Genomic DNA, 25,261 nt, shown 5'->3' with positions numbered 1-25,261 from the left:
ACCCCCCCCTTCCACATTTGAATTCTGCGCGCTTACGCCAGCTCCATTTACGCTACGCCGCCGCAACTTGCGGAGCAAGTGCTTTGTGAATACTGCACTTGCTCCTGTAAGTTGCGTCGGCGTAGCGTAAATACAATACGCTGCGCCGCCGTAACTTAAAGCGCAGCTACGTGAATCTACCCCAATGAATATAGAGATGTAGGTAGGTGTTAAATGACAACACTTGGTGTAGTGAGTGAATATATTGGTACATAAAGTTGGTGGTATCTAGTAGTGTGGAAGGGTGAACTTACTTAGTAACCACTAGTAAGGAAGATGCTGTAATGATTCAGGAAACAGTGGAGCTTGTATCCTACAAGTAAGACACAGGCTGAGTCATATGTGAGAGAGGATGTCGCAGAGAAGGAATACCCATAGTAAAAGAAGAGAAGTCAGTTTCTGCTTTCTTTGTAGCTGGATTGATCGCACCATGCTGCTGTGTCTGCTGCTTCTCACCCTCCCCTATACCCACTCCCTAAATCTGGATAAGCTGAACCCCCAAAACTTTTCTGGACCCCATGGAAGCTACTTTGGATTCTCCTTTGACTTCTACCAGTCAGCAGATAACAGGTACGTGCACAGTATGGCCTGGGCTTGTACAATGTGCACAATACAGGAGAGAGTTGGGTGGGAATTACCGTATTTATCGGCGCATAACACGCACAGGCGTATAACACACACCATAACTTTAAGAGGGAAGTTTCAGGGAAAAAAAACTTTCCATAGCCCCCTGCGTATAACACGCAGACACAGTTTACCCTCTATTTTCAGGGTAAAAAAGTGATAGCTAGATTCAGGTAGGGCGGCTTAACTTTGTGCAGGTGTAGCGTATGTTATTTACGTTACGCCGCTGCAATTTAGAGAGGCAAGTGCAGTATTCACAAAGCACTTGCTCCGTAAGTTGCGGCGGCGTAGCGTAAATTGGTCGGTGTAAGCCCACCTAATTCAAATGTGGAAGAGGTGGGCGTGTTTTATGGAAATTAATCGTGACCCCACGTAAATGACGCTTCGAACGAACGGCGCATGTGCCGTCCGTGGACGTATCCCAGTGCGCATGCTCCAAATCACGTCGCAAATAGTCAATGCTTTCGACGTGAACGTAACTTACGCCCAGCCCTATTCTGAATCAACTTACGCAAACGACGTAAAACGTGAAAATGCGACGCTGTTCCGACGTCCATACTTAACATTGGCTGCGCCATCTTTTTGGTCGTTTATCTTTACGCCTGAAAACGCCTTGCGTAAACGGCGTATCTTTACTGCGACGGGCGTGTGTACGTTCGTGAATAGGCGTATCTTGCTGATTTACATATTCTAGGCGTAAATCAGCGTACACGCCCCTAGCGGCCAGCGTAAATATGCAGCTAAGATACGATGGCGTAGGAGACTTACGCCGGTCGTATCTTAGCAAGATTTAAGCGTATCTCAGTTTGAGAATACGCTTAAAGATACAACGGCGCGGATTCGGACTTATGACGGCGTATCTAGTGATACGCCATCGTACGTCTTTGTGAATCTAGCCCTGAGTGTTATACGCCAATAAATAAATACAGTAAATAAACCCGTCATAGAAGGTTACACTCAACTTTTCCCGAGGCCCATTAAATCTTATCTTCAGTCTGGAGGCTGCAGGTGAGAACACCTTGCCCCAATCTGTAAAAATGAAATAGATGTATAAAGTTACTGTTTATTCAAATATTGTTACTATAATATTGATTTCTATTTTATTTGTCTATTTTAGCGCTTATAATGTTAGTCCATCCAAAGCTGATATTTTTTAACTTTGGGTGGGTATTGGCTGAGAAACCCACCATCAACCTACTCCTCTGCCTTTAATTTTCAAGCTTATTCCACCAGTCACAGCCTTTACAGGAAATTCTTGCTCTACTCTGGTCTTTTCTTTCTGTACCCATACAGAATAAGCAGCAAGAGAAGTAATGCCCTGTACACACGGCCGGTTTTCCCGTCAGAATAAGCTCCGGCGGTTTTTCGGACGGAATTCCGATCAAGCTGTCTTGCATACACACAGTCACATCAAATTCCAACCATCAAGAACGCGGTGACTTACAACACTACGACAAGCCGAGAAAAATGAAGTTCAATGCTTCCGAGCATGCGTCGACTTGATTCTGAGCATGCATGGTTTTTAGTCCATCGGAATTGCATCCAGACGAACAGAAATTCTCCATCGGAAAAATTCTGATGGGGCATACACAGGGACGGAATATCCGATGAAAAGCTTCCGTCTGACTTTTTCATCAGAAATTCCGCTCGTGTGTACAAGGCATAAGGCTCCCAAGGAGTCCAAGCTGGGAACCTTGACGAGGAGATTTTACTAGACACGTGCATTCGTTTTTGTCCAAATGCATTTTCGTCCGAATTTCAGGTATTTTCGTTATCGTTTTAACAAACGATAACGAAAGCACAGAAAACGAAAACCGAAAGATCCGACATAAACAAATGCTTTATTTTCGTTTTCGTTGCGGTCAAATGTGCCTAACCTTAACTCTATTAGTCCAATATTATTCTACATAGAGAGAAAAGATTCGACATAGAGAGAAAAGATTCGACATAGAGAGAAAAGATTCGACATAGAGAGAAAAGATTCGACATAGAGAGAAAAGATTCGACATAGAGAGAAAAGATTCGACATAGAGAGAAAAGATTCGACATTATAGAGACATGAAGAGTCGATTTTCTTTATTTTTTTTAAAGATTCTGTCGAATCTTCTTTTTTTCTTTTTTTTTTCTTAGAACATTCGACAGACACCATAAGCCTTCAATGACAGATTTGACCTTTAATTTGGATTTTCGGACGAATGCATTTTTTTAACGAAAAACAAAATAAATAAAAACAAATTTCGGGAGTAACTAAATAAATTTATTTTTTCGGACGAAAATGAAATTACCAAACGAAATATTTCAGTGTGCACATGTCTAGATTTTACCAGTATGGTCCCTTGGAGACAACCACCAGCATTTTTCTGTAGCTCAAATATCATCCTTTAAAAGTTCCCTTCCTTGTACAGAAGTTTTATCTGCTCTTTTTGATTTATGTTAGCATATTAGGCTGAATTCTGTGATCTGGTCAACCTTCTTTGCTTTGATTTCTGTTACTTGCCTCTCAGAATCCTTTCTCAAGCATCCCTGAATCGAATGTGCTATACACTAAAAGTGAGACTTGTCTAACACTTTTAACAAATTAAAAATTCCCCCGAGGCCTATTTGCAACCAAAATAGCTGCACTGCATAAACAGACTTTAATTTTAAACAAGGACGGCCCTCTTTTTGAAAGAATCCGGTGACGGCTCAACAGCTAGCAACTAATTACCAGGATTTGTACAAGTTTATAGAACTGAGCAAAGTCTGAAAGATGAGGGAACAGGTTGAAAACTTCGGGAACTGAAAGGCTTCATACCTGTGTAGCAAATAACAATACTCCAGGATGTACAAAATCAATCACAATAGCACAATTACTCGACGTGTCAATGTGCTGAGGGAGGCCCCTCCATGGCATTAGCTGTTGCAGGGAGGCTTTGCATAACAACTACTGTCCTTGCATGAAGCGAGAGGAAATCTCCCGAAGTGGGATGCCACTTGCCACCCAGCCCATTTTCTGACATTTCTCTCATACATGGAAAAACATATATTTTTTTTTGAAAATCTTTTTTATTTTATTTAGAAAAACACATAGACAATATAAACGTACAATAGCACAGCCATCATCTGGCTTACAACACGGCCGGGACCCGCGCAGGGGTAGCAGTACAGAACCAAGACACGGAAAAACATTTTATTGCTAGAAAATTACTTAGAAGTTCAGACCCCCAAACATTATGCAGAGACCCTGGAGAATAAAATGGTGGGTGTTGCAGTTTTATTGGACACATGGAGGTAGATTCAGATAGATTAGCGGATCTTTAGATCCGTGTAATCTATCTGATTTACGATCCGCCGGCACAAGTTTGAGAGGCTAGTGCAGTATTCAGAAAGCACTTACCTCGAAACTTGCGCCGGCGGATCGTAAATCCCCCGGCGGAATTCAAATTCCGCGGCTAGGGGGAGTGTAGTATTTAAATCAGGCGCGTCCCCGTGCCGATTTAACTGCGCATGCGCCGTCCGCGAATTTTCCCGGCGTGCATTGCTCCCAATGACGTCGCTAGGACGTCATTGGTTTCGGCGTGAGCGTAACTTGCATCCAGCGCTTTTTTGAATCGACTTACGCAAACAACGTAAAAATTCAAAACTTGGCGCGGGAACGACGGCCATACTTAACATAGGATACGCCTCACATAGCAGGGGTAACTATATGCCGGAAAAAGCCGAACGCAAGCGACGTAAAAAAAAAACGACGGGCGGGCGTTCGTTTCTGAATCGGCGGAAATCGGCATTTGCATATTCGTCGCGTAAAAAAATGAAGCGCCACCTAGCGGCCAGCGGGAAATTGCAGCCTAAGATCCGATGGTGTAAGTCACTTACACCTGTCGGATCTAAGGGAGATCTATGCGGAACCTGATTCTATGAATCAGCCGCATAGATCCGACCGTCGGATCTCAGAGATACGACGGCGTATCAGGAGATACGCCGTCGTATCTCTATCTGAATCTCCCCCATGGTATTTTCTCAGCCGTTTTTCAAACTCCCATTTAAAAAAAAAACACAGACACAATATAATACCCAATTTTTGGGTAAGATTTAAATGATTGTTACACCAAGTAAACACGTGTTGCTTCAAAATTGTGCCCGTGGGATAGGCGATTATTTAAAAGCCTTTTACAGGTTACCAGTTTATGCCGCGTACACACGATCAGTCCATCCGATGAGAACGGACCGATGGACCGTTTTCATCGGTTAACCGATGAAGCTGACTGATGGTCCGTCGCGCCTACACACCATCGGTTAAATAACCGATCGGGTCAGAACGCGGTGACGTAAAACACAACGACGTGCTGAAAAAAACGAAGTTCAATGCTTCCAAGCATGCGTCGACTTGATTCTGAGCATGCGTGGATTTTTAACCAATGGTTGTGCCTACTAACGATCGGTTTTGTCCTATCGGTTACGAATCCATCGATTTTAAATTTAAAACAAGTTGCCTTTTTTTTAACCGATGGTTAAACAACCGATCGCGCTCACACACGATAGGCTTTGACCGATGAAAACGGTCCATCAGACCATTCTCATCGGTTGAACCGATCGTGTGTACACGGCATTAGAGTTACAGAGGAGATCTGACCCTAGAATTATTGCTCTTGCTCTGATGTTTGATGTGATACCCTACGTGATTCCCTTTTATATTTGTTGAACTAGATGGACTTTTTTTCAACCTGACCATGTTACTATATAACATGTGGTGCAATTGCCATTCACATATGCATGCGGGGGTCTATTTGCGCGTTTTTATGAATATGGGGAGGCTGGGAGCGATTCAATTTTTTTACTTTTTTATTTATTTAATTTAACCACTTGACCTCTGGAAGGTTTTACTCCCTAAATGACCAGGGCATTTTTTTGTTAATCAACCCTGTGCTACTTTAACTGGCAATTGCTCAGTCATGCAACACTGAACGAAAATGTCATTTATATATATATATTTTGCACAAATAGAACTTTCTTTGGTGGTATTTGATCACCACAGTGTTTTACATTTTTTTTTATTATTATTTATTATTATTTATTATTTTTTTTATTATATAAATGGAAAAAAGACCAAAAATGTTGACAAAAAACTATATTTTATACTTTTTTGTCTATAAACATAATCAATTAAAAATGCATTTTACTACTACTTGGGTAAAACAAAAATCCCAGTGTATGTTAGTGTTAACCGCTTCACCCCCGGACGATTTTGGTGGTCACCAGGCCACTTTTTGGCAATTCGGCACTGCGTCGCTTTGACAATTGCGTGGCTGTGCGGCGTGTCTCCTAAACAAAATTGACGTCCTTTTTTTCCCACAAAAAGAGCTTTCTTTTGGTGGTATTTGATCACCTTTTGATGCGTTTTTTTTTTTTTGTGCGCTGTAAACAAAAAAAGAGCGTACATTTTGAAAAAAAATACAATATTTTTTACTTTTTGCTATAATAAATATAATAAATATCCCCAAAAAATATATAAAAACATTATTTTTCCCAAAGTTTAGGCCGATATGTAATCTTCTACATATTTTTGGTAAAAAAAAAATCGCAATAATCGTTTATTGATTGGTTTGCGCAAAACAAAAGTTATAGCTTCTACAAAATGGACTGTTTTTATGGCATTTTTTATTAATAATTTTTTTACTAGTTATGGCGGCGATCAGCAATTTTTATCGTGACTGCGATGTTACGGCGGACACTTTGACACCATTTTGGGACCATTGTCGCTGTAGATTGGTGCTATAAAAATGCACTGATTACTGTAAAAATGACACTGGCAGTGAAGGGTTCTGCACTAGGTGGCACTGCAGGGGTTAAGTGTTCCCTAGGGAGTGATTATTACTGTTAGGGGGTGTGGCTACATGTGACACTTCACTGATGACCGTTCTCGATCACGGGGAATGGTCATCAGTGACAGTGTCACTAGGCAGAATAGGGGAATGCCTTGTTTACAAAGGCATTCCCCTGATCTGCCCATGCTGACCGCAATCGCGGGCCTCCCGGGAACATCGATTTCCCGGGTCCCGCATCCGCACTGGCGAGGCACGCTGCGGGCGCGCTGGGCGTCAAGTTTTATAGTAACGTACCTGTACGCCAATCTGCCTGCCCGTGCCATTCTTTCGACGTAAATAGTCGTGCGGCGGTCGGCAAGGGGTTAACTGGTTTGTGCGAAAGTTATAGCGTTTACAAACTATGGTATACAGTATATACTGGAATTTACTCAGGTACAGGCGCTATACATCAATGATGGTGATCAGCGATTTATAGTGTCACTTTGATAGGGTGGCGGGCACTCTGGTGCTAACAGACACTCACTGACATAGGGACACTAACTGACTAAGGCAGGCCATAGATTATATGATTTTTTTTTCTGTAACCCCGGGATTCTCCCATTAACACAGTTAATGTAGGGAGCCATCCCTGCTGGAAGAACATAGTGATTACTGCCAGTGTATAAATCGAACACGCTGGTCGTGCCCAAGTTGATTGATCGACTTTAACCATCTATGGCCAACTTAATTGATATTGACATCACCAGTGACACCAATACAATGATCAGTGATAACACTACAACAAAAGTGTAACTAGAACTTTCAGGGCCCCGGTACAAGAAACCATGAAGGGCCCCTGACCCGTCATATAATGGGGTGGTATTGTGACAAGAGGGGGCAGTGTGACAGGGGCAGTATAATGGGGTGGTTTTGTGACAGGACGGGGGAGTATGACGGAGGTATTGTGACTACAGTGTGACAGGAGAAGGGTATCTGGGAAGTGTGACCGGGGGGGAGTGTGATAAGAGGGGGCACTGTGAAAGGAGGGGGGCAGTATGACAGGGGGATATTGTGACAAGAGAGGAGCAGTGTGACAGGAAAAGGGTACCTAGGAAGTATGACAGGAGGGGAGCAGTGTGATAAGAGGGGGCAGTGAAACTAGGGAGCACTGTAAAGGAGGGGGGCAGTATGATGGTGGTAGTGTGACAGGAGAGGGGTAAATATGACAGAAGGGGCAGAATGATGGAGGGGCAGTGTTACAGGAGGGGGCAGTATGACGGGTGTATTGTGACAAGGGGGCAGTGTGATGGGGACAGTAGGATGTGGGCAGTGTGATAAAAGAGGGGCTGTGTGGCAGGTAGGGGGGCAGTGTGACAGGTGAGCATTGTTATAGTAAGACACACAGCATGCTCAGGTGACGGGCTTGCCTTACAGAAGCCTAGATGCATGAAGCAGCAGCCCTTGTACATACTACTTCCATGTGATGTCCATGGGATGTTTCATTCGTCAGTGTCGGTGTATACAGTGAAGAGGGGAGGGGCGCACAACCTAGATTAAAGACGGAACCGGATCCAGGAACGGATTTATTACAGGTTTATTTTTATTTTTTTCCACTTCAGACTCCACCAAAAAGGACAGCGAGACTTGCTCACTGTTCATTTGCCCATAACGTCTCTTCTAGCATCATATGTGGTTTTTCCCTCCTTTTTTTTTTCTCTCTTCTTTTTCTTTTTCCCTTTTTTCTTTCCTTATTGTTTCTAATTTTTTTTTTTTTTTCACTACTCATCTTTTGGGTATCCAGTGCCCAACTTGTCAAAAAGGGGTTATTAATACATATGTGTCTCCGTGGAGATTAATTCCCTTCCCCCCTCCCCTCCACCCCTTCCTAACCCCTCCCTCCCCATCCAACCTCTCACTTGGCTCTTCACAGCTGACACCCGCTTTCCAACTTCTCTATCCCTCCGCAATGTTACCTCATACCATTAAATTGTATAGCTTTAGGTTTATAATCCTTCTGGTGAGTCTAATACCTAAGGGAGAGGGTTCACGAGGGACCCTAACGTAGGGTGACCAGACATCCCCAGTTTCAGGGGACAGTCCCCTAATTGAGGACACTGTCCCCGGACTAAGTCTGTCCCTGGTTTTGTCCCCAGATTGGATTTAATAGGGGGCAGGGGCAATTTCAAAGACAATCAGTGCCGAATTAAAATAAAAAAAATAGAATTACACACCCCCTGCTCCGCCATGCCTACTAGCATAGGGGGGTTGTATTTTTCCCATTATCTGTGCCCCTTTCTGATGATCATGTGCTGGTCGGAGCGGAGGCAATATCTCTTCAGCTTCGCTCGCATGTTCTTCTGCCTTGGCTCATGTCCCGGCCAGCCACCTGCCTATCTCCTTGCCTTCCCTGGCAGAGTTATCTTCCTCCGCTCCCTATCCAGTAGTAGCCGGGGGCCAAAGAGTAAGACTTGAGAGGCTGTGAGGCGGGCGGCGACGGGCAGAGAGTCGCTGATTGTTGCCATTACTAGTAAAGAAAAAATATGTCCCCGGATTTCATTTAAAAAATCTGGTCACCTTACCCTAAGAGACCAGAGGATTGATTTTGGACACTGGTCTAATGCCGTGTACACAGAATCGGAATTTCCGAGGAAAAAAGTCAGTATGCCCCATCAGACTTTTTGCTTCGGAAATTCTGACGAACTTAGAAAAAGAAAATGTTCTCTTTTTTTCCCACGGAAATTTCGTTCGTCGATATGGAATTCCGACAGAGAAAAAACATGCATGCTCTGAAGCATTGAACTTCGTTTTTCTAGGCTCGTCGTAGTGTTGTACGTCACCGAGTTTTTGGCAGTCGGAATTTGGTGTGTCCGTGTGTATGCAAGACAGCTTGAGCGGAATTCCGTCGAAAAAAAACCTGTCTGAGTTTATTCCGACGGAAAAACGGTTGTGTGTACGCGGCATAAGAATCGTGTCCCTTTGGATTTTAATCTGTTTGGACTTTTATTGGCGTTTAACACAATGATTGGAGACACACTGGTAGCTAGATTCACAAAGAGTTACGCAGGCGTATCAGTAGATACGCCGTCGTAACTCTGAATGTACGCCGTTGTAAATTTAAGCGTATTCTGGAAACCAGATACGCTTAAATTAGGCTAAGATACGAGCGGCGTAAGTCTCCTACGCCGTCGTATCTTTGGGTGCATATTTACGCTGGCCGCTAGGTGGCGCTTCCGTTGTTTTCTGCGTCGAATATGCAAATGAGCAAGATACGCCGATTCACGAACGTACGTGCATCCGCCGCAATTAGTTACGCCGTTTACGTAAGAGATACGCCGGCGTAAAGATAAAGCTGCTCCCTAGGTGGCGCAGCCCATGCAAGGTATGGACATCGGAACAAGTCTATCTTTTTACGTAGTTTGCGTAAGTTGTACGCGAATAGGGCTGTGCGTAAGTTACGTTCACGTCCTAGGCAGTGTTCGACGTATCTTAGGCATTCTATCCGACGCATGCGCACTGGGATACGTCCACGGACGGCGCGTGCGCCGTTCGTTAAAAACGTCAATCACGTCGAGTCACGAATCATTTACATAAAACACGCCCCCCTGTTCCTTATTTGAATTAGGCGCGCTTAGGCCGGCCCATTTACGCTACGCTGCCGTAACTTAGGAGGCAAGTGCTTTGTGAATACAGCACTTGCCTCTCTGACCTACGGCGGCGTAGCGTAAAGACGATACGCTACACCGGGTCAAAATTAAGCCACCCTACCTGAATCTGGCCCTGGGTGTTTTTTTTTTCCAGGACTAGCACTGCTAATGCTATAGGATATTAATAACTTTATTTTTTTTATGGAAGAAATATCTGTTTGAGACATTATGACATGCATACTTCCACGCTTGAATCTTTAGTGTAACCAATAGCAAACAATATGTTGAATATTGCTTTTACTATGATTTATATGGAAATGTACATGGTCTGTTGTTAAAATGTATTTTCCCATTACCAAATTCAAAAACAATAAAAATTATTGGCATAGGTAAAATGACGCAGCTTGAATAAACTTTTGTTCGATTTTCTGGCTTATTAAGTAGATGATACAGGTCTACGCGACACTTAAATCTTCCTGCTTTCTTCTCATAGAATGAACATAGTTGTGGGGGCTCCCAAACTGAACGCATGGGTTCTGAATGTCCGTAGTGGCGGAGGTCTGTTCTTATGTCCATGGGGGTCACAGACCAGCAGCTGCTCCCCTATACCGTTTAATGATCGATCAGGTAAAGTTGAACATGAGTTGAATAAAGTGTATAGTAATATAATTATTCTCTATATATCAACAGTACATTTTTTAAAGGGGTTGTAAAGGTAAAACACTTTTTCCCTAAATAGCTTCCTTTACCTTAGTGCAGTCCTCCTTCACTTACCTCATCCTTCCATTTTGCTTTTAAATGTCTTTATTTCTTCTGAGAAATCCTCACTTCCTGTTCTTCTGTCTGTAACTCCACACAGTAATGCGAGGCTTTCTCCCTGGTGTGGAGTGTCAAGCTCGCCCCCTCTCTCGGACTACAGGAGAGTTAGGACACTCTCTACATTGCAGTTAAAGGAGTTGTGTGTTAGTGGGCGTCCTGACTCTCCTGTTGTCCAAGGGAGGGGGCGAGCACGACACTCCACACCAGGGAGAAAGCCTCGCATTACTGTGTGGAGTTACAGACAGAAGAACAGGAAGTGAGGATTTCTCAGAAGAAATAAGGACATTTAAAAGCAAAATGGAAGGATGAGGTAAGTGAAGGAGGACTGTACTAAGGTAAAGGAAGCTATTTAGGATAGAAATATTTTACCTTTACAACCCCTTTAAGTTCTTTATAAGAATGAACATCCATGGGCAGCAGAGGGAGGACGCTTCTTGGCAACATGCCCCCCCCCCCCCTATTGCTTAGGACAGCAACATAGGAGGATTAACCACTTCCGGACCGCCGCATGTAAATTTACGTCGGCAGAATGGCACGGACAGGCACATCCACGTACCTGTACGTGCCTGCCTAGACATGGGTCCGGGGTCCGATCGGGACCCCCCCCCCGGAACATGCGACGGTTCCCGTGGCTTAAGAAGCGATCCGGGATGAGGGGGCGGCGGTTTGTTTTTGTCCGCCCCCTCCGGATCGCTCTCAGCCAATCCGCGCGCTCCCCCTGCGTGTCACTTCCTCCTCCTGTGTAAACACAGGAGGAGGAAGTGATGTGATCTCTCCTCTCGGCGGTATTTTCAACCGCCGCTGAGGAGAGATCACATCACACAGTGAGTCTGCACAACACTACACTGACACCAGGACACACAGGCACATTTAACCCCTTGCGATCACCCCCCCCACAGTGTCACTGAATGCAGTGATCATATATGTACTGATCACTGCATTTAGTGTCAGTGTGACAGGCAGTTAGTGTTAGGTCCAGGGTAGCCCCCGTACCCCCCCTAATAAAGTTTTAACCCCTTGATCACCACCCTAGTTAACCCTTTCACTCCCTATTGCCAGTGTCACTAAGCGATCATTTTTCTGATCGCTGTATTAGTGTCGCTGTTCCCGCTAGGTAGCTATATTTTTTTATTGCGATTTTTTTTTTTTTTTTTTTTACTAAAGACGTGGCTGAATACATTTTGGCCTAAATGTTTGACTAAAATTTTGTTTATTTGATTTTTCTTATAACAAAAAGTAAAAAATATATTGTTTTTTTTTCAAAAACGTCGCTCTATTTTTGTATATAGTGCAAAAAATAAAAATCGCAGAGGCGATCAAATACCACCAAAAGAAAGCTCTATTTGTGGGAAGAAAAGGACGCAAATTTTGTTTGGGAGCCACGTCGCACGACCACGCAATTGTCTGTTAAAGCGACGCAGTGTCGAATTGTAAAAACCCCTTGGGTCATTTAGCAGCATATTGGTCCGATCCTTAAGTGGTTAAAGCAGAATGGGCTCCTAGGCAAGGTAGCAGCTTTGCCTTCTCCAACCCATCAATTGACATAGATAAAGCCTGGTATACTTGATGAGATTATCGGACAGTGATCATCCTTTTTTTTTTTTTTTTTTTTGGCATGCTAGTGTCCATATTGAAAGTGAAGAGGTTACTAAAGTTACAAAAATTCTTGTACGACAGAATAAAAATTCAGAAATTATGCCATGTATTGTATTTGTTTTCTATTTTCAGACAAAAACTGTACTGATTAAATGAAAATCGTATGATCTGGTATCGTCCGGAAAAAAATTGTCCCATCGGACAACCTGTTGTGATCTAACGATCAGGTTATCGTACGATCGCTTCAAAAGCAGAATTTTTTTTTTCACAGTATAACGGTTTATTTGCTGACTGCCCCTTCACAATTTTTTTTTCTGGTACAATGTTTTTTATTGATATATGAAAAGGGGGAAACCAGATGACAAATTCCCACACAGGGGAAATGGACATGAAATATAAGATAGAAGTTCATGTAAAAGTACATACGGTAATAAAACATATGAGAGTATAGATGCGTTATGCCCCGAGCCTTGAGACCCAGGCAGGGCTGATCCTAGGGTCACAGGCGCCTGAGTGCAGAAATATTTCTGGCTCCCCCACATGGGTGTCGTCATTTTACTAACTCCTCCCCTTTACAAATGTTTTTATGGCAATGACTTAACCACAGAGATGCTCCCCCACAAAGTCTTCATTACCCTGGGATCCTTACATGATCTCTTAACAATAAACAAAATACAGGAAGAGAAGCAGAGTACTTTATTGGGACCTGGAGAAGGACCTCTGTTATGGACACAGAGAGGGCTTCTGTTAGAGGGTCTTTTAGATGTTTGGCGCCCCCACCTATGCAGGCGCCTGGGTGCAATGCACCCTGTGCACCCTACCTAGGATCGGCCCTAAGGTAGACAAGGGGGGTGGAGTTGTTGGACTTGATGGACATTTTTCAACCTCACCTACTATTTAACTATGACTGCAATTAATACATTGTAGCTGGGCCCCCTGGATGTCCAATAAGCACAAAGCTCCTACTTAGGATACCTTGTGGATGATATGGTGACAGTATGCACAGACATAGATAATCTTGAAATTGTACTTGTTTAACCACTTGAGGACCAGCCGCCGCAGTTATACTGCGGCAGGTTGTTTACTCTGGGCGAGCCGTCATAGCCGTACGGTTTAATATAACTAGGGGGCGCGTCGGCCGCGATGTTCGCCAGGCACCAGCGATTGCTCCTGAGAGAGACAGAACGGAGGTCTGTCAATGTAAACAGACAGATCTCCTTTGTGTCAGGGGTGAGCAGACTGATCTGTTGCTCCTAATGCTTAGGAATAAGGATGAGCTCCAGCGTGTTCGCATGCTACACGTGCAGAGCCCGCCAGGAAGTTTGCACGGTGCTGCGCTAATCACAGCCAGGGAGACATTGTCCCGATGCTCGGCTGCAGAGATCTGGAAATGTCTCCCTGGCTGTGATTAGCGCAGCACCGTGCAGACTTCCTGGCGGGCTCTGCACGTGTACTATGCGAACACGCTGAAGTTCATCCTTACTTAGGAACAGCGATCGGTCTCCTACCCCAGTCAGTCCCATCCCCCCACAGTTAGAAACACTCCCTAGGGGACACATTTAACCCCTTGATCGCCCCCTAGTGTTAACCCCTTCCCCGCCAATGACATTTATACTGTAATCAGTGGCTATTTTTAGCTCTGATCGTTGTATAAATGTCACTGGTGCAAAAATGGTGTCAAAAGTGTCCAATCTGTCTGCCGCAATATCGCAGTCCTGCTAAAAATCACAGATCACCACCATTAGTAATAAATAAAAAAATAAAAATCACATATATCTATTCCCTATTTTGTAGATGCTATAACTTTTGCGCAAACCAATCAATATACACTTATTTTTATTTATTTTTACCAAAAATATGTAGAAGAATACATCGGCCTAAACTGATGAAGAAACTTTTTTTTATTAAATTGGGGTATATTTATTAGAGCAAAAAGTCAAACATATATATCATTTTTTTTTTCAAAATGGTCGCTCTTTTTTTGTTTATAGCGCAAAAAATAAAAACCGCAGAGGTAATCAAATACCACAAAAAGAAAGCTCTATTTGTGGGAAAAAAAGGACGGCAATTTTGTTTGGGTACAGCGCCACACGACGCACAATTATCAGTTAAAGTGACTCAGTGCTGTATCACAAAAAATGGTCTGGTCATTAAGGGGGCAAATATCCCATGGTTAAAAAAAACTGTGCTCCTGCCTACCTTTGGATATCTGCTGTTTGTTTCACCATTTTTTTCCGCCACTGGGACACGGATTGTAGAGAGTGACTAGGTGTAGTCACCTACCCCCCCCCCAACTTTGGGTAGAATATTTGCATTTTATCCTTATCACACTTCTGTACATTTGTTCCATTACACACGCCGTGCAGGAGGCTGGCCATTAAATACTTATTTGCAACCAGATCTTCTATGGTCACTCCCTTCACACCCCTGATATTCATTCTTTCACTGAGTGGTGGCCGATGATGCATTTAAATGCCCCTTTTACCTGGAGACTCCATCCCCATGAGTCTAGGGTGACCATGTGTCCCGGATTGCCCGGGACAGTCCCGCATTTTGCAGGACTGTCCCGGGCACCTTCATTCCAGGACAATACAGTGTCCCAGAATGAAACTGACACAGCCACCCCCCGGGCCAATCTGATGCCCCCAAAAAAAGCCGCCACATCATCACTTTACTCAATGACAGTACTTGTCCTGGCCGGGAATTCCTGGAGGAGCACAATCCCGCCCTTTGCTTGTGATTGGAGAAATCATAAATCCTGCCTCTTGTGTCCAATCACTGTGCTGTGATTCGTTACAGCACAAGCTGATTTTTGGGAAGGGAGGGTGTCCCTGAATGGTAGTTTGGAAATGTGGTCACCCTACATGAGTCTCGTGGGCTGATAGAAACACATTGGGTCGTGGCTTGACGGAGGTCTAGGCTGAGACTGCCATTCACTATCATACAGCAGGTCTTGACTTAATCTAAGGCTCCCGGGACACCCAGTCACTCTCTACCATTGCCTGGAGCATAGATGAGCTCTCTTCCGTGGGCAGCACTCACAGTGGTGGGCATAGGACTTCATTCCCATACAGCCTGAGCGGCTCACACACATATCCTTGGTTCACACTGGGACACTGATACTATATTTTATGTCTGGTATTGGTTCATTCTACCATTCACAGTGCTGTTCTTCCACAGGTGACACGTTTCTAACCAGCGAAGGAAGAATGACCATTTCTAAGTCTGATCAGTGGCTTGGAGCAACCGTCAGAACCTGGAAATCCAGCATTGTGGTATGATTCTATTTTGTTTACTCTATGTTCTAATACATATAGACCCGTCGCCCAGATACGTGTATGGGGATTGGGCATTATTGTTGTACACATTTTCAGGACTCTACATGTTTTTAGGTTAGGTAAATATAGAATATTGCATAGTAATATTATAGATAGCTGGATTCAGGTAGGGCGGCTCACTTTTGAGGCGGCGTAGCGCATCGCATATACGCTACGCCGCCGTAAGTCAGAGAGGCAAGTGCTGTATTCACAAAGCACTTGGCTCCTAAGTTACGGCGGCGTAGCGTAAATGGTCTGGCGTAAGCGCGCCTAATTCAAATGAGGATGAGGGGGGCGTGTTTTATGTAAATTACTCGTGACCCGACGTGATTGACGTTTTTTACGAACGCAAACGACGTAAAAAGATAGGCCTGTTCCGACGTCCATACCTTGCATGGGCTGCGCCACCTAGGGAGCAGCTTTATCTTTACGCCAGCGTATCTCTAACGTAAACGGCGTAACTAATTGCGACGGGCGCACGTACGTTTCTGAATCGGTGTATCTAGTCATTTGCATATTCTACGCCGAACTCAACGGAAGCGCCACCTAGCGGCCAGCGTAAATATGCACCCTAAGATACGACGGCGTAGGAGACTTGCGCCGCTCATATCTTAGCTTAATTTAAGCGTATCTGGTTTCCAGAATACACTTAAATTTACGACGCCGTAGATTCAGAGTTACAATCAGGGCTCAAGTCCTGCGGGAACGCGTGGGAACGGAGTTCCTGCACTTTTTTCACAGCAGGAACGCAGTTCCCTTTGCAGGACTAGAGCAGCCGAGAGCAGCCGAACCGCCTGAGCCAATCCTTCGCTAAGCGGCGATGCCCAGCTCGAGTCACTGTCAGGGGCAGGCGAACCTTAGTAATACTTTATGTTACTGGCCGCTTCCTGTATATGGATTCATCGGGTAGTGTGCAAGTATTCCGTCACTTCCTCGATGCCGCAATGTCTCCTGGGAGGTCTGCTGCGAGTTATCGCGGGATTTAGAAAGAACTTGCTTTCGCAAGTATACCCGCACACTACCCAATTAATCCATATACAGGAAGCGGGCAGTAACATACATTTTTTTTGGTGGGGGAGTGGATCTTGGGTGGGAGTTCCCACACTTTTTTCCCCAGGACTTGACCCCTGGTTACAATGGCGTATCTACTGATACGCCGGCATAAACCTATCTGAATCTAGCTAAGAGTGTTCTATCGAGCCAACAGGTGGTGGTCTAGTCTCATTTTTCAAAGCACAGCAATGTATCCTACTCAGAAATTGGACAAAGGGAAGTTGTTTTTTCTGCTGTGATGCCTCTATAGATACCCTATTATGTTTAGTGCTCTAGGAATTCTCTGATGTGTACAGTGCCTTGAAAAAGTATTCATACCCCTTGAAATATTCCCCATTTTACAACCAAAAACGTAAACGTATTTTATTGGGATTTTATGTGATGGACCAACACAATAATTGTGAAGTGGAAGAAAAATGATAAATGGTTTTAAATTTTTTACAAATAAATACCGTATTTATCGGCGTATACCGCGCACTATTTTGCCCTGAAAATCAGGGCAAAATCGTGGGTGTGCGATATACGCCGATACATGCTTTCCCGCCACGAGTTTGAATACTGCGCCGGCATATACCGAGCGCAGTACACTCTGGTATCTTCGGGGAATCTCTTGGAGGTCGAGAGAGTGACATTTTTGCCCATTCTTCTTTGCAAAATAGCTCAAGTTCTGTCAGATTGCATGGAGAACGTCTTGTGGACATATCTCTGTGCTTTTGTTTTTTCTCCTCTCGTCTCTCCATCTTGAGATCTTCTCCCCTCTAAAAATTCTTTCAGCCTTCTCAAGATTCTCTCCGCCTTTCTCAAGATCGCCCTTCACTGTCATGTGTATACTCTTTTATCCCACCCAAAAAGTGTGTGTGTGTGTGTCACTACTACGTAATTGATGATGTCAAACGACGGGTTGTTTCCATGTAACCATGACAGCCTCGTCTGGGCGGCCATTTTGGACTCTTAATATTTTCACCACCAGGGGGCGGTATCGAATTAAAATTTACTTTATTTAATACTTGAATAACCTTTTGACTTTAGGCTTATCAGAAAACTATAAAATATCTAGAGCTAAATGATGTCAGACTCTCCAGACTATGGTCTGTTCCCATGAGATATTACTTTAAGAAAATATACCCACACTAATTATCTTATTTTTAAATTCCTTAAACTAGGTAATGTAGAACTTAACAACATGTTTCTGACTAAAAGTATAACGGCTAATTCTTAAGCCCTGTACACACGACCGGGATTCCCGGCGGTATAAAGTCCGCCGGGAATCCCGATGGGAAAACCGAGAACCTGCTCTGTAACTTTTCCCGTGTACACACGAGAGGTTTTCCCGTCGGGAAAACTGCGGGGAGAGCTTTGGCCGGGAATCCCGGCCGTGTGTATGCTTTCTCGCAGTGTTTCCCCATAGGAAAACTGACGGGTTTAAAACCGCCGGGGAAAGAGAGCAGGTTCTCTATTTTCCCACCGGGATTCCCGGCAGTTTTCCTGTCAGGAAAACTGCCAGGGAGCATACACACATCCGGTTTTCCCGGCCAAAAGCTCTCTTCGCAGTTTTCGTGGCAGGTCGTGTGTATGGGGCTTTAAACATGCCCATTAATAGAACTTCTAGACATCACATTCATATACAGTATTTCCCTCATATGAAGACTAATCAGTGAATACATCAAACAATCGATATATATATATTTGTAAAAAATTTGACATTGTTCAGTTAATTTTTTACAAAATGGCTTCTGAGTTGTTCATAAAATGTATATGAAAAATATATGATGCAGAGACCTTAGGAATAATTATTTTTAATACCAATAGTTCTGACAGATTGAACAGTGAAATGTTCAAAACTTGGGATATTTTTTTATAACCTAACCCTGCTTTAAAGTGAGTGGATGTAAACCCTCACATATACCCAGTAAAGTGAACAGCCTCAGATGATACACAGAGATAAAACAAATCTCCCTACATACATTTTACATGTATATCTGCTGTCTTCACCTTTATATATTCTTTAGAAAGTTCAGATCGTGTTAGGCCTCGTACACACGATAGGTTAAACAGAGGACAACGGTCTGATGGACTGTTTTCATCGGTCAAAACCGATCGTGTGTGGACCCCATAGGTTATTTAACCATCGGTTAAAAAAAAGCCAACTTGTTTTAAATTTAACCGATGGATTCCTAACCGATAGGACAAAAACGATCGTTAGTAGGCACGACCATCGGTTAAAAATCCACGCATGCTCAGAATCAAGTCGGCGCATGCTTGGAAGCATTGAACTTATTTTTTTTCAGCACGTCGTTGTGTTTTACGTCACCGCGTTCTGACACGATCGGTTATTAAACCGATGGTGTGTGGGCGCGACGGACCATCAGTCAGCTTCATCGGTTAACTGATGACAACGGTCTATCAGACCGTTCTCATCGGATGGACTGATCGTGTGTAAGAGGCTTTAGAGATTTTCTCTTCTTGTTAAACACTGAGTGTGAAATCTGGGCATACAGCCAAGGGGGCTGATTGGAGGAAAGGCACACACCCCCACTCCACATAGGTAGAGGAAGGAAGGAATGTGCAGAGCTCTGCTCTGACAAGTCAAGCTCTCTGCTAATCTATTTATTAGCAACATCCCATGACACAAATTTCAGGCTGGTTTTATCTCCTGTGTCGGAGAACTTTTAGAAGTTATCATGCTGATAACAGAAGAAAGTCACGGGACTTAGTTCTTTGAAGAAAGATAAGAAAACACTGCAGATATATGTGCCTAGATCCAATTTAATGAATCAGGTTTACATCTGCTTCTCCACAACTTTATCCCTGACCTGTCTGGGGCATTCCTTGGCCTTCATGATGCTGTTTGTTCACTAAGGTTCTCTTACAAACTCCTGAGGGCTTCACAGAACAGCTGTATTTATACTGAGAATAAATTACACACAAATGGACTCTGTTTACTAATTAGGTGACTTCTGAAGGCAATTGCTTCCACTAGATTTTAGTTAGGGGTATCAGAGTAAAGGGAGCTAAATACAAATGCACCCCACACTTTTCAGATATTTATTTGTAAGAAATGCTGAAAACCATTTATTTTTCCGTTCACTTCACAATTATGTGTCGCTTTGTGTTGGTCTATCACATAAAAGCCCAATAAAATACATTTGTGTTTTTGGTTGTAACATGACAACCTGTAGAAAATTTCAAGCGGTATGAATACTTTTTCAAGGCTCTGTATTAGAAATTTTCTTTGTTCTTGTGCACTACAAACTGCAGACACAACATGTAAACCCATTGTTAAAATATAAAAAAACACAAGTAGCTAGATTCAGGATGGCGAGCGCATAGTTGCGGCGGCGTAGCGTATGGCATTTACACTACGCCGCCGTAATTTAGCGAGGCAAGTACATGATTCTCAAAGTACTTGCCTGCTAAGTTACGGCAGCGTATCGTAAATCGGGCGGCCGTAATGGCGCCTAATTCAAATTTAGCTGAGGGGGCGTGTTTTATGTTAATGGAGCTTGACCTGACGTGATTGACGTTTTTTTGGAACGGCGCATGCGCCGTCCACCTACATATCCCAGTGTGCATTGCGGCAACGTACGCCGCACGGGCCTATTGGTTTGGACGTGGACGGAAATGACGTAAATCCCTATTCACGGACGACTTGCGCAAACGACGTAAAGTTTTCGAATTTCGATGCGGGAACGGCGGCCATACTTTAACATTACTATTCCAACTATTTGATGGAATAACTTTAGGCCTGATAAAGCGTTACGTAAACGGCGTATCTGTACTGCGTCGGCCGGGCGTACGTTCGTGAATAGGCGTATCTAGTGATTTACATATTCTACGCCGACCGCAATGGAAGCGCCACCTAGCGGCCAGCCTAAATATTGCACCCTAAGATAGGACGGCGCAAGCCATCTTATCTTAGGTAGGTTTAAGTGTATCTCTGTTTGAGAATACACTTAAACTTAGGTCGGCGCAGATTCCGAGTTAGGTCGGCGTATCTACTGATACGCCGGCCTAACTCTATGTGAATCTAGCTAAAGGAATATAACAACAATAATACCTAGTTAAAACAACAAAAACTTTTGGAAGTGTACAATTCCTCTAAAAGAGAATTTCAATGTATACGGTGCTGCTTTCAAACAACATAAAACTAGAGAAACTACAATTTTGTAATCTTTATTCTATTTGAAGGGAATGAATAAATGTAGCGCTGGAGTTCAAAACCCATTTGACTTTGTTGTCCTGTTCTTATAGGCCTGCGCTCCCTTTCAGCAATATAACTTTGAGGACCTCAGTTTTAGCCGGACTGGACATTCGGGGAGGACTCCAACAGGGGCCTGCTACCTTACCGAGGACCTGCAAAATTTCTACGAATTTGCTCCTTGTCGACAAACCAAGACGGAGAGGGTTTCGATATGGAATAGCTATTGTGTGTGAAATTCAGCCACTGTCTATATCTTAATAGATGCAAAAAAAAGTGACGACAAGCATGGTTTTTGACTCGCATACCCGTGAAGAGGAAGTTCTCCCTGTGCATGTTAATTGAGTTAGAAACAGCAAGGAAACACTAGTACATTTCCAAATGCATTCCTGCAAGTTTGAATGCTGTCCATGTTTTTGTTCCTATGCTATCATCCTTTGAAGTGCTAATTGTTTCCACTGGCACCAAGCCCCCAATGGTGTCGCTCACCCCCTCTCCTCCTATTCTATGCCTTTGATCTGTGCTGTGGGATGAGGGTGCGAGGCACAATAGTAGAGCTGTGCATGATGCTCTATGCAAGATCGCACACAACTAGACCCCCTAAGGTAGTTGTTCTTAACCTGGGGGTCGAATGACAATTTGTCAGGGGTCACCGAATCCTGGGCTGTTCCTGAAGCAAGCCCTGGAGCTTGTGGAAGCCCAGCTCGGCTGTTCCTGGAGCCTGTGGCCGCCCACTCAGCCTCTTCGCATTCTGTTCCCGGCATGGGTGTGGGCAGAGACTAGTGGTCAGCTGACTGGTGAATGTGAAGTGGGAGGGGCCGGAGGAGACCTTATCTTCTGATTTCGGCATAGGTGTCATTGCTGTGAGACACAACGGAGATGGAGACACAGTGAAGCCGGAGACACAGTAACACTACCTGTGATTATAGTTGTCATTAACAGTCCCCACTACAGTTCTCAGATCAGCTGATGACCTTGATCAAAAGCACTTAAGTTGGCTGATCAGAACTCCCCTCAGCACTGCCACTCATCCCAATTCCCCACTGGCACTGCCACTCATCCCAACTCCCCACCCCGTGGGTTAGGGGCACAAATTACTTGTCTTACATCGGGTGCTGACATGCTATGAAAATAATTTCACTGTCAGGCCTTGTACACACGGCCAGACATGGTCCGCGGACCGTTTTCATCGGACATGTCTGCTGGGATGTTTTGGTCTGATGTGTGTACACACCATCAGACCAAAATCCCCGCGGACAGAGAACTCGGTGAAGTATACGACACCGACGTTCTCTGACGCGGAAGTTCAATGCTTCCACGCATGCGTCGAATCAATTCGACGCATGCGCGGGATTTCGGGCCGCTGGTTATACGTCATAACCAGCGGACATGTCCGATGAGTCATACTGACCATCGGACATGTCCGACGGACATGGTTCCAGCAGACAAGTTTCTTAGCATGCTAAGAAACTTTTGTCCGCTGGAAATCTGTCCGCTAGCCCAGGAATCCGGTCCGGTAGGCCCTACACACGGTCGGACATGTCCGCGGAAACTGGTCCACGGACCAGTTTCAGCAGACATGTTTGGTCGTGTGTACGAGGCCTTAGGGGTCCCTACAACTTGGTAAATTTTATCAAGGGGTCACAGGACTAGAGAGGTTGAGAACTACTGCCCTAAGGCCGCGTACACACGATAGGATCGCCAGAGGAGAACGGTCTGAAGGACCGTTTTCATCAGTCCAAACCGATTGTGTGTAGGCCCCATAGGTTCTTTAACCTTCGATCAAAAAACTTGCTTTAAAATTGAACCGATGGACGCCTAACTGATAGGTCAAAACCAATCGTTAGTATGTAAAAGCATCGGTTAAAAACCTGCGCATGTTCAGAATCAAGTTGACGCATGCTTGGAAGCATTGAACTTAGTTTTTTTCAGCACGTCGTTGTGTTTTACGTCACCGCGTTCCGACACGATCGGTTTTTTAACCGATGGTGTGTAGGCGCGATGGACCATCAGTCAGGTTCATCGGTTAACTGATGACAACGGTCCTTCGGACCGTTCTCATCGGATGGACCGATCGCGTGTACGCGGCCTAAGGTGAAACCTCCCTCCCAAGTGCATGACGAGCAGGGACCTCAGAACTCCCTGCGCCACAACACTAAGTGCAGGACACCATGGTGATGTCCATGGTGATGTCCTCTCAAGGGGAAGGTGCATGTCACCCTGCACTCACAGCCTGTCCATGGGCTGAATGACACTGTGTGTTATGCTTTTTCTTCAAATAAGTCTTGCATGGAGTTTGATAGAGCTGATTATATTAGATTAAGTATGTAAAAACTCTGGGCCAGATTCAAAAAAGATACGACGGCGTATCTCCTGATACGCCGTTGTATCTCTGAGATATGATTGTCATATTTATGCGCCTGATTCATAGAATCAGGTTACGCATAGATAGCCCTAAGATCCGACAGGTGTAAGTGACTTACACTGTCGGATCTTAGGCTGCAATTCTAGGCCGGCCGCTAGGTGGCGATTCCATTGCGGTCGGCGTAGAATATGCAAATGACTAGTTACGCCGATTCACGAACGTCCGCTTTGCCCGTCATCTTAATTTACGCCGTTTCCGTAGAGATACGTCGCGTAAAACTAAGCATGCCCTCTAGGTGGTCTAACCATTGTTAAGTATTGCCGTCGTTCCCGCGTCGAATTTTTACATTTCACGTCGTTTGCGTAAGTCTTCCGTGAATGCCGCTGGACACCATTTACGTTAACGTCGAAACCAATGACGTCCTTGCGACTTCATTTAGCGCAATGCACGTTGGGAAATTTTAGGGACGGAGCATGCGCAGTCGTTCGGCGCGGGAACGCGCCTAATTTAAATGGTCCCCGCCCCATTTGAATTAGGCGGGCTTGCGCCGGGCAGGTTTACGTTACACCGCCGCAAGTTTACAGGCAAGTGCTTTGTGAATCAAGCACTTACGCTGAAAATTTGCGGAGATGTAACGTAAATGAGATACGTTACGCCGCCGCAGCGTAGCCCATTTCTACGTGAATCTGGCCCTCTATAAGCAATATAACTTCCACCTATTGATAATTAGATTTTGACTTATCGATGGCTAATAAGATAAAGGAATTTTGATTGGCTGTCCTTTTTACATTGCACTGCCCTGTACATAAGAACTGAAATGTGGAAATGTCTTTGTATCTCCCATTATACAGTTCAAGATAACCGTTACTGTGAGATTGGATTTAGCACAGAAATAAGCAAGGTAAGTTTTAATTCCTTTAATTATAAAAAAGAAAAAAGAAGAATGTAAATTAATACTATACAGTATACCTGCTTCTTTCTCCACCTTTGCATTACTGAATATATTTAAAGCAAACCTCCAGGCAGGTTATAAAAAAAATGAACGAAGCCCTATTTAATGACACTTAAAGGGGTTGTAAAGGAATTTATTTTTTTTTCATAATAAGCATCCTTTACCTGCAGACATTCCTCTTTTCACTTCCTCTTTGTTTGTTTCTGCTCAGAAGTTGCTCTATTTCTTCTCTGTTCTGTTCACTTCCTACTTGTCTGATTTTACTCACCACCGTGATGGGAGGCTTTACTGCGGTGGTCAGTGACGTGCTCACCCCCTCCTGGGAACTACATCTGTGCGGCAGGACGCTCTCTACGTGTTAGAGACTTCAAGGAGGTGTGAATTACTGGGCGTGCCGCAATGCATACTGGGAAATGTGGGGCCAAATTCTCAAAAGAGATACGCAGGCGGAACCGCTGTTCAGCCTGCGTATCTCTGTGCCTAACTTTGGAAACGATCCTCAAAAGGCTTTTTCCAAAGTTAGGCAAAAGATCTGACATCTGTAAGACACTTACACTGTCAGATCTTAGGATGCAGTACCGCATCCGCCGCTGGGGGCATTTCTCATTGAAATGCCGCTTTGCGTATGCAAATGAGGACTTAAAGCGGATCTCCACCCTAATTACAACATTGCTTCATTGAGACTTGCGCTATATACAATCCTAAAAACGGATGTTTTGATTTAGTAAATATGTACAGTACCTGTACATTGCTGAGGCTTCCGGTCTGTATCGTTGCAGGAGATTGACGGGCATTGCGTCACTTCCCGTTCGATGCTGTGCACTGTGGGAGCTTCTCTCCATAGCTCCCTGTCTTAACTGCGCAGCCGTGA

At 44.3% G+C, this 25,261-nt stretch overlaps 1 protein-coding gene across 1 annotated transcript in view; it reads left to right on the top strand.

Annotated features, from left to right (window-relative positions):
* Positions 1 to 292: 292 nt before the first annotated feature.
* Positions 293 to 25,261, top strand: part of LOC120919600 (integrin alpha-IIb-like) — a 91,779-nt gene continuing 66,810 nt past the window's right edge. Inside the window, exons 1-5 of the mRNA XM_040331820.1 lie at positions 293 to 609; positions 10,584 to 10,717; positions 15,686 to 15,780; positions 21,127 to 21,301; positions 24,290 to 24,339. Of these exons, the coding sequence (XP_040187754.1) occupies positions 392 to 609; positions 10,584 to 10,717; positions 15,686 to 15,780; positions 21,127 to 21,301; positions 24,290 to 24,339 (672 nt within the window). The 5' untranslated portion in view covers positions 293 to 391. The remainder of the gene's footprint in view (positions 610 to 10,583; positions 10,718 to 15,685; positions 15,781 to 21,126; positions 21,302 to 24,289; positions 24,340 to 25,261) is intronic.

The sequence above is a fragment of the Rana temporaria genome, chromosome 12, assembly GCF_905171775.1.
Source record: "Rana temporaria chromosome 12, aRanTem1.1, whole genome shotgun sequence".
Classification (NCBI taxonomy): Eukaryota; Metazoa; Chordata; class Amphibia; order Anura; family Ranidae; genus Rana; species Rana temporaria.
This window is presented reverse-complemented; position numbering and strand designations above follow the sequence as displayed.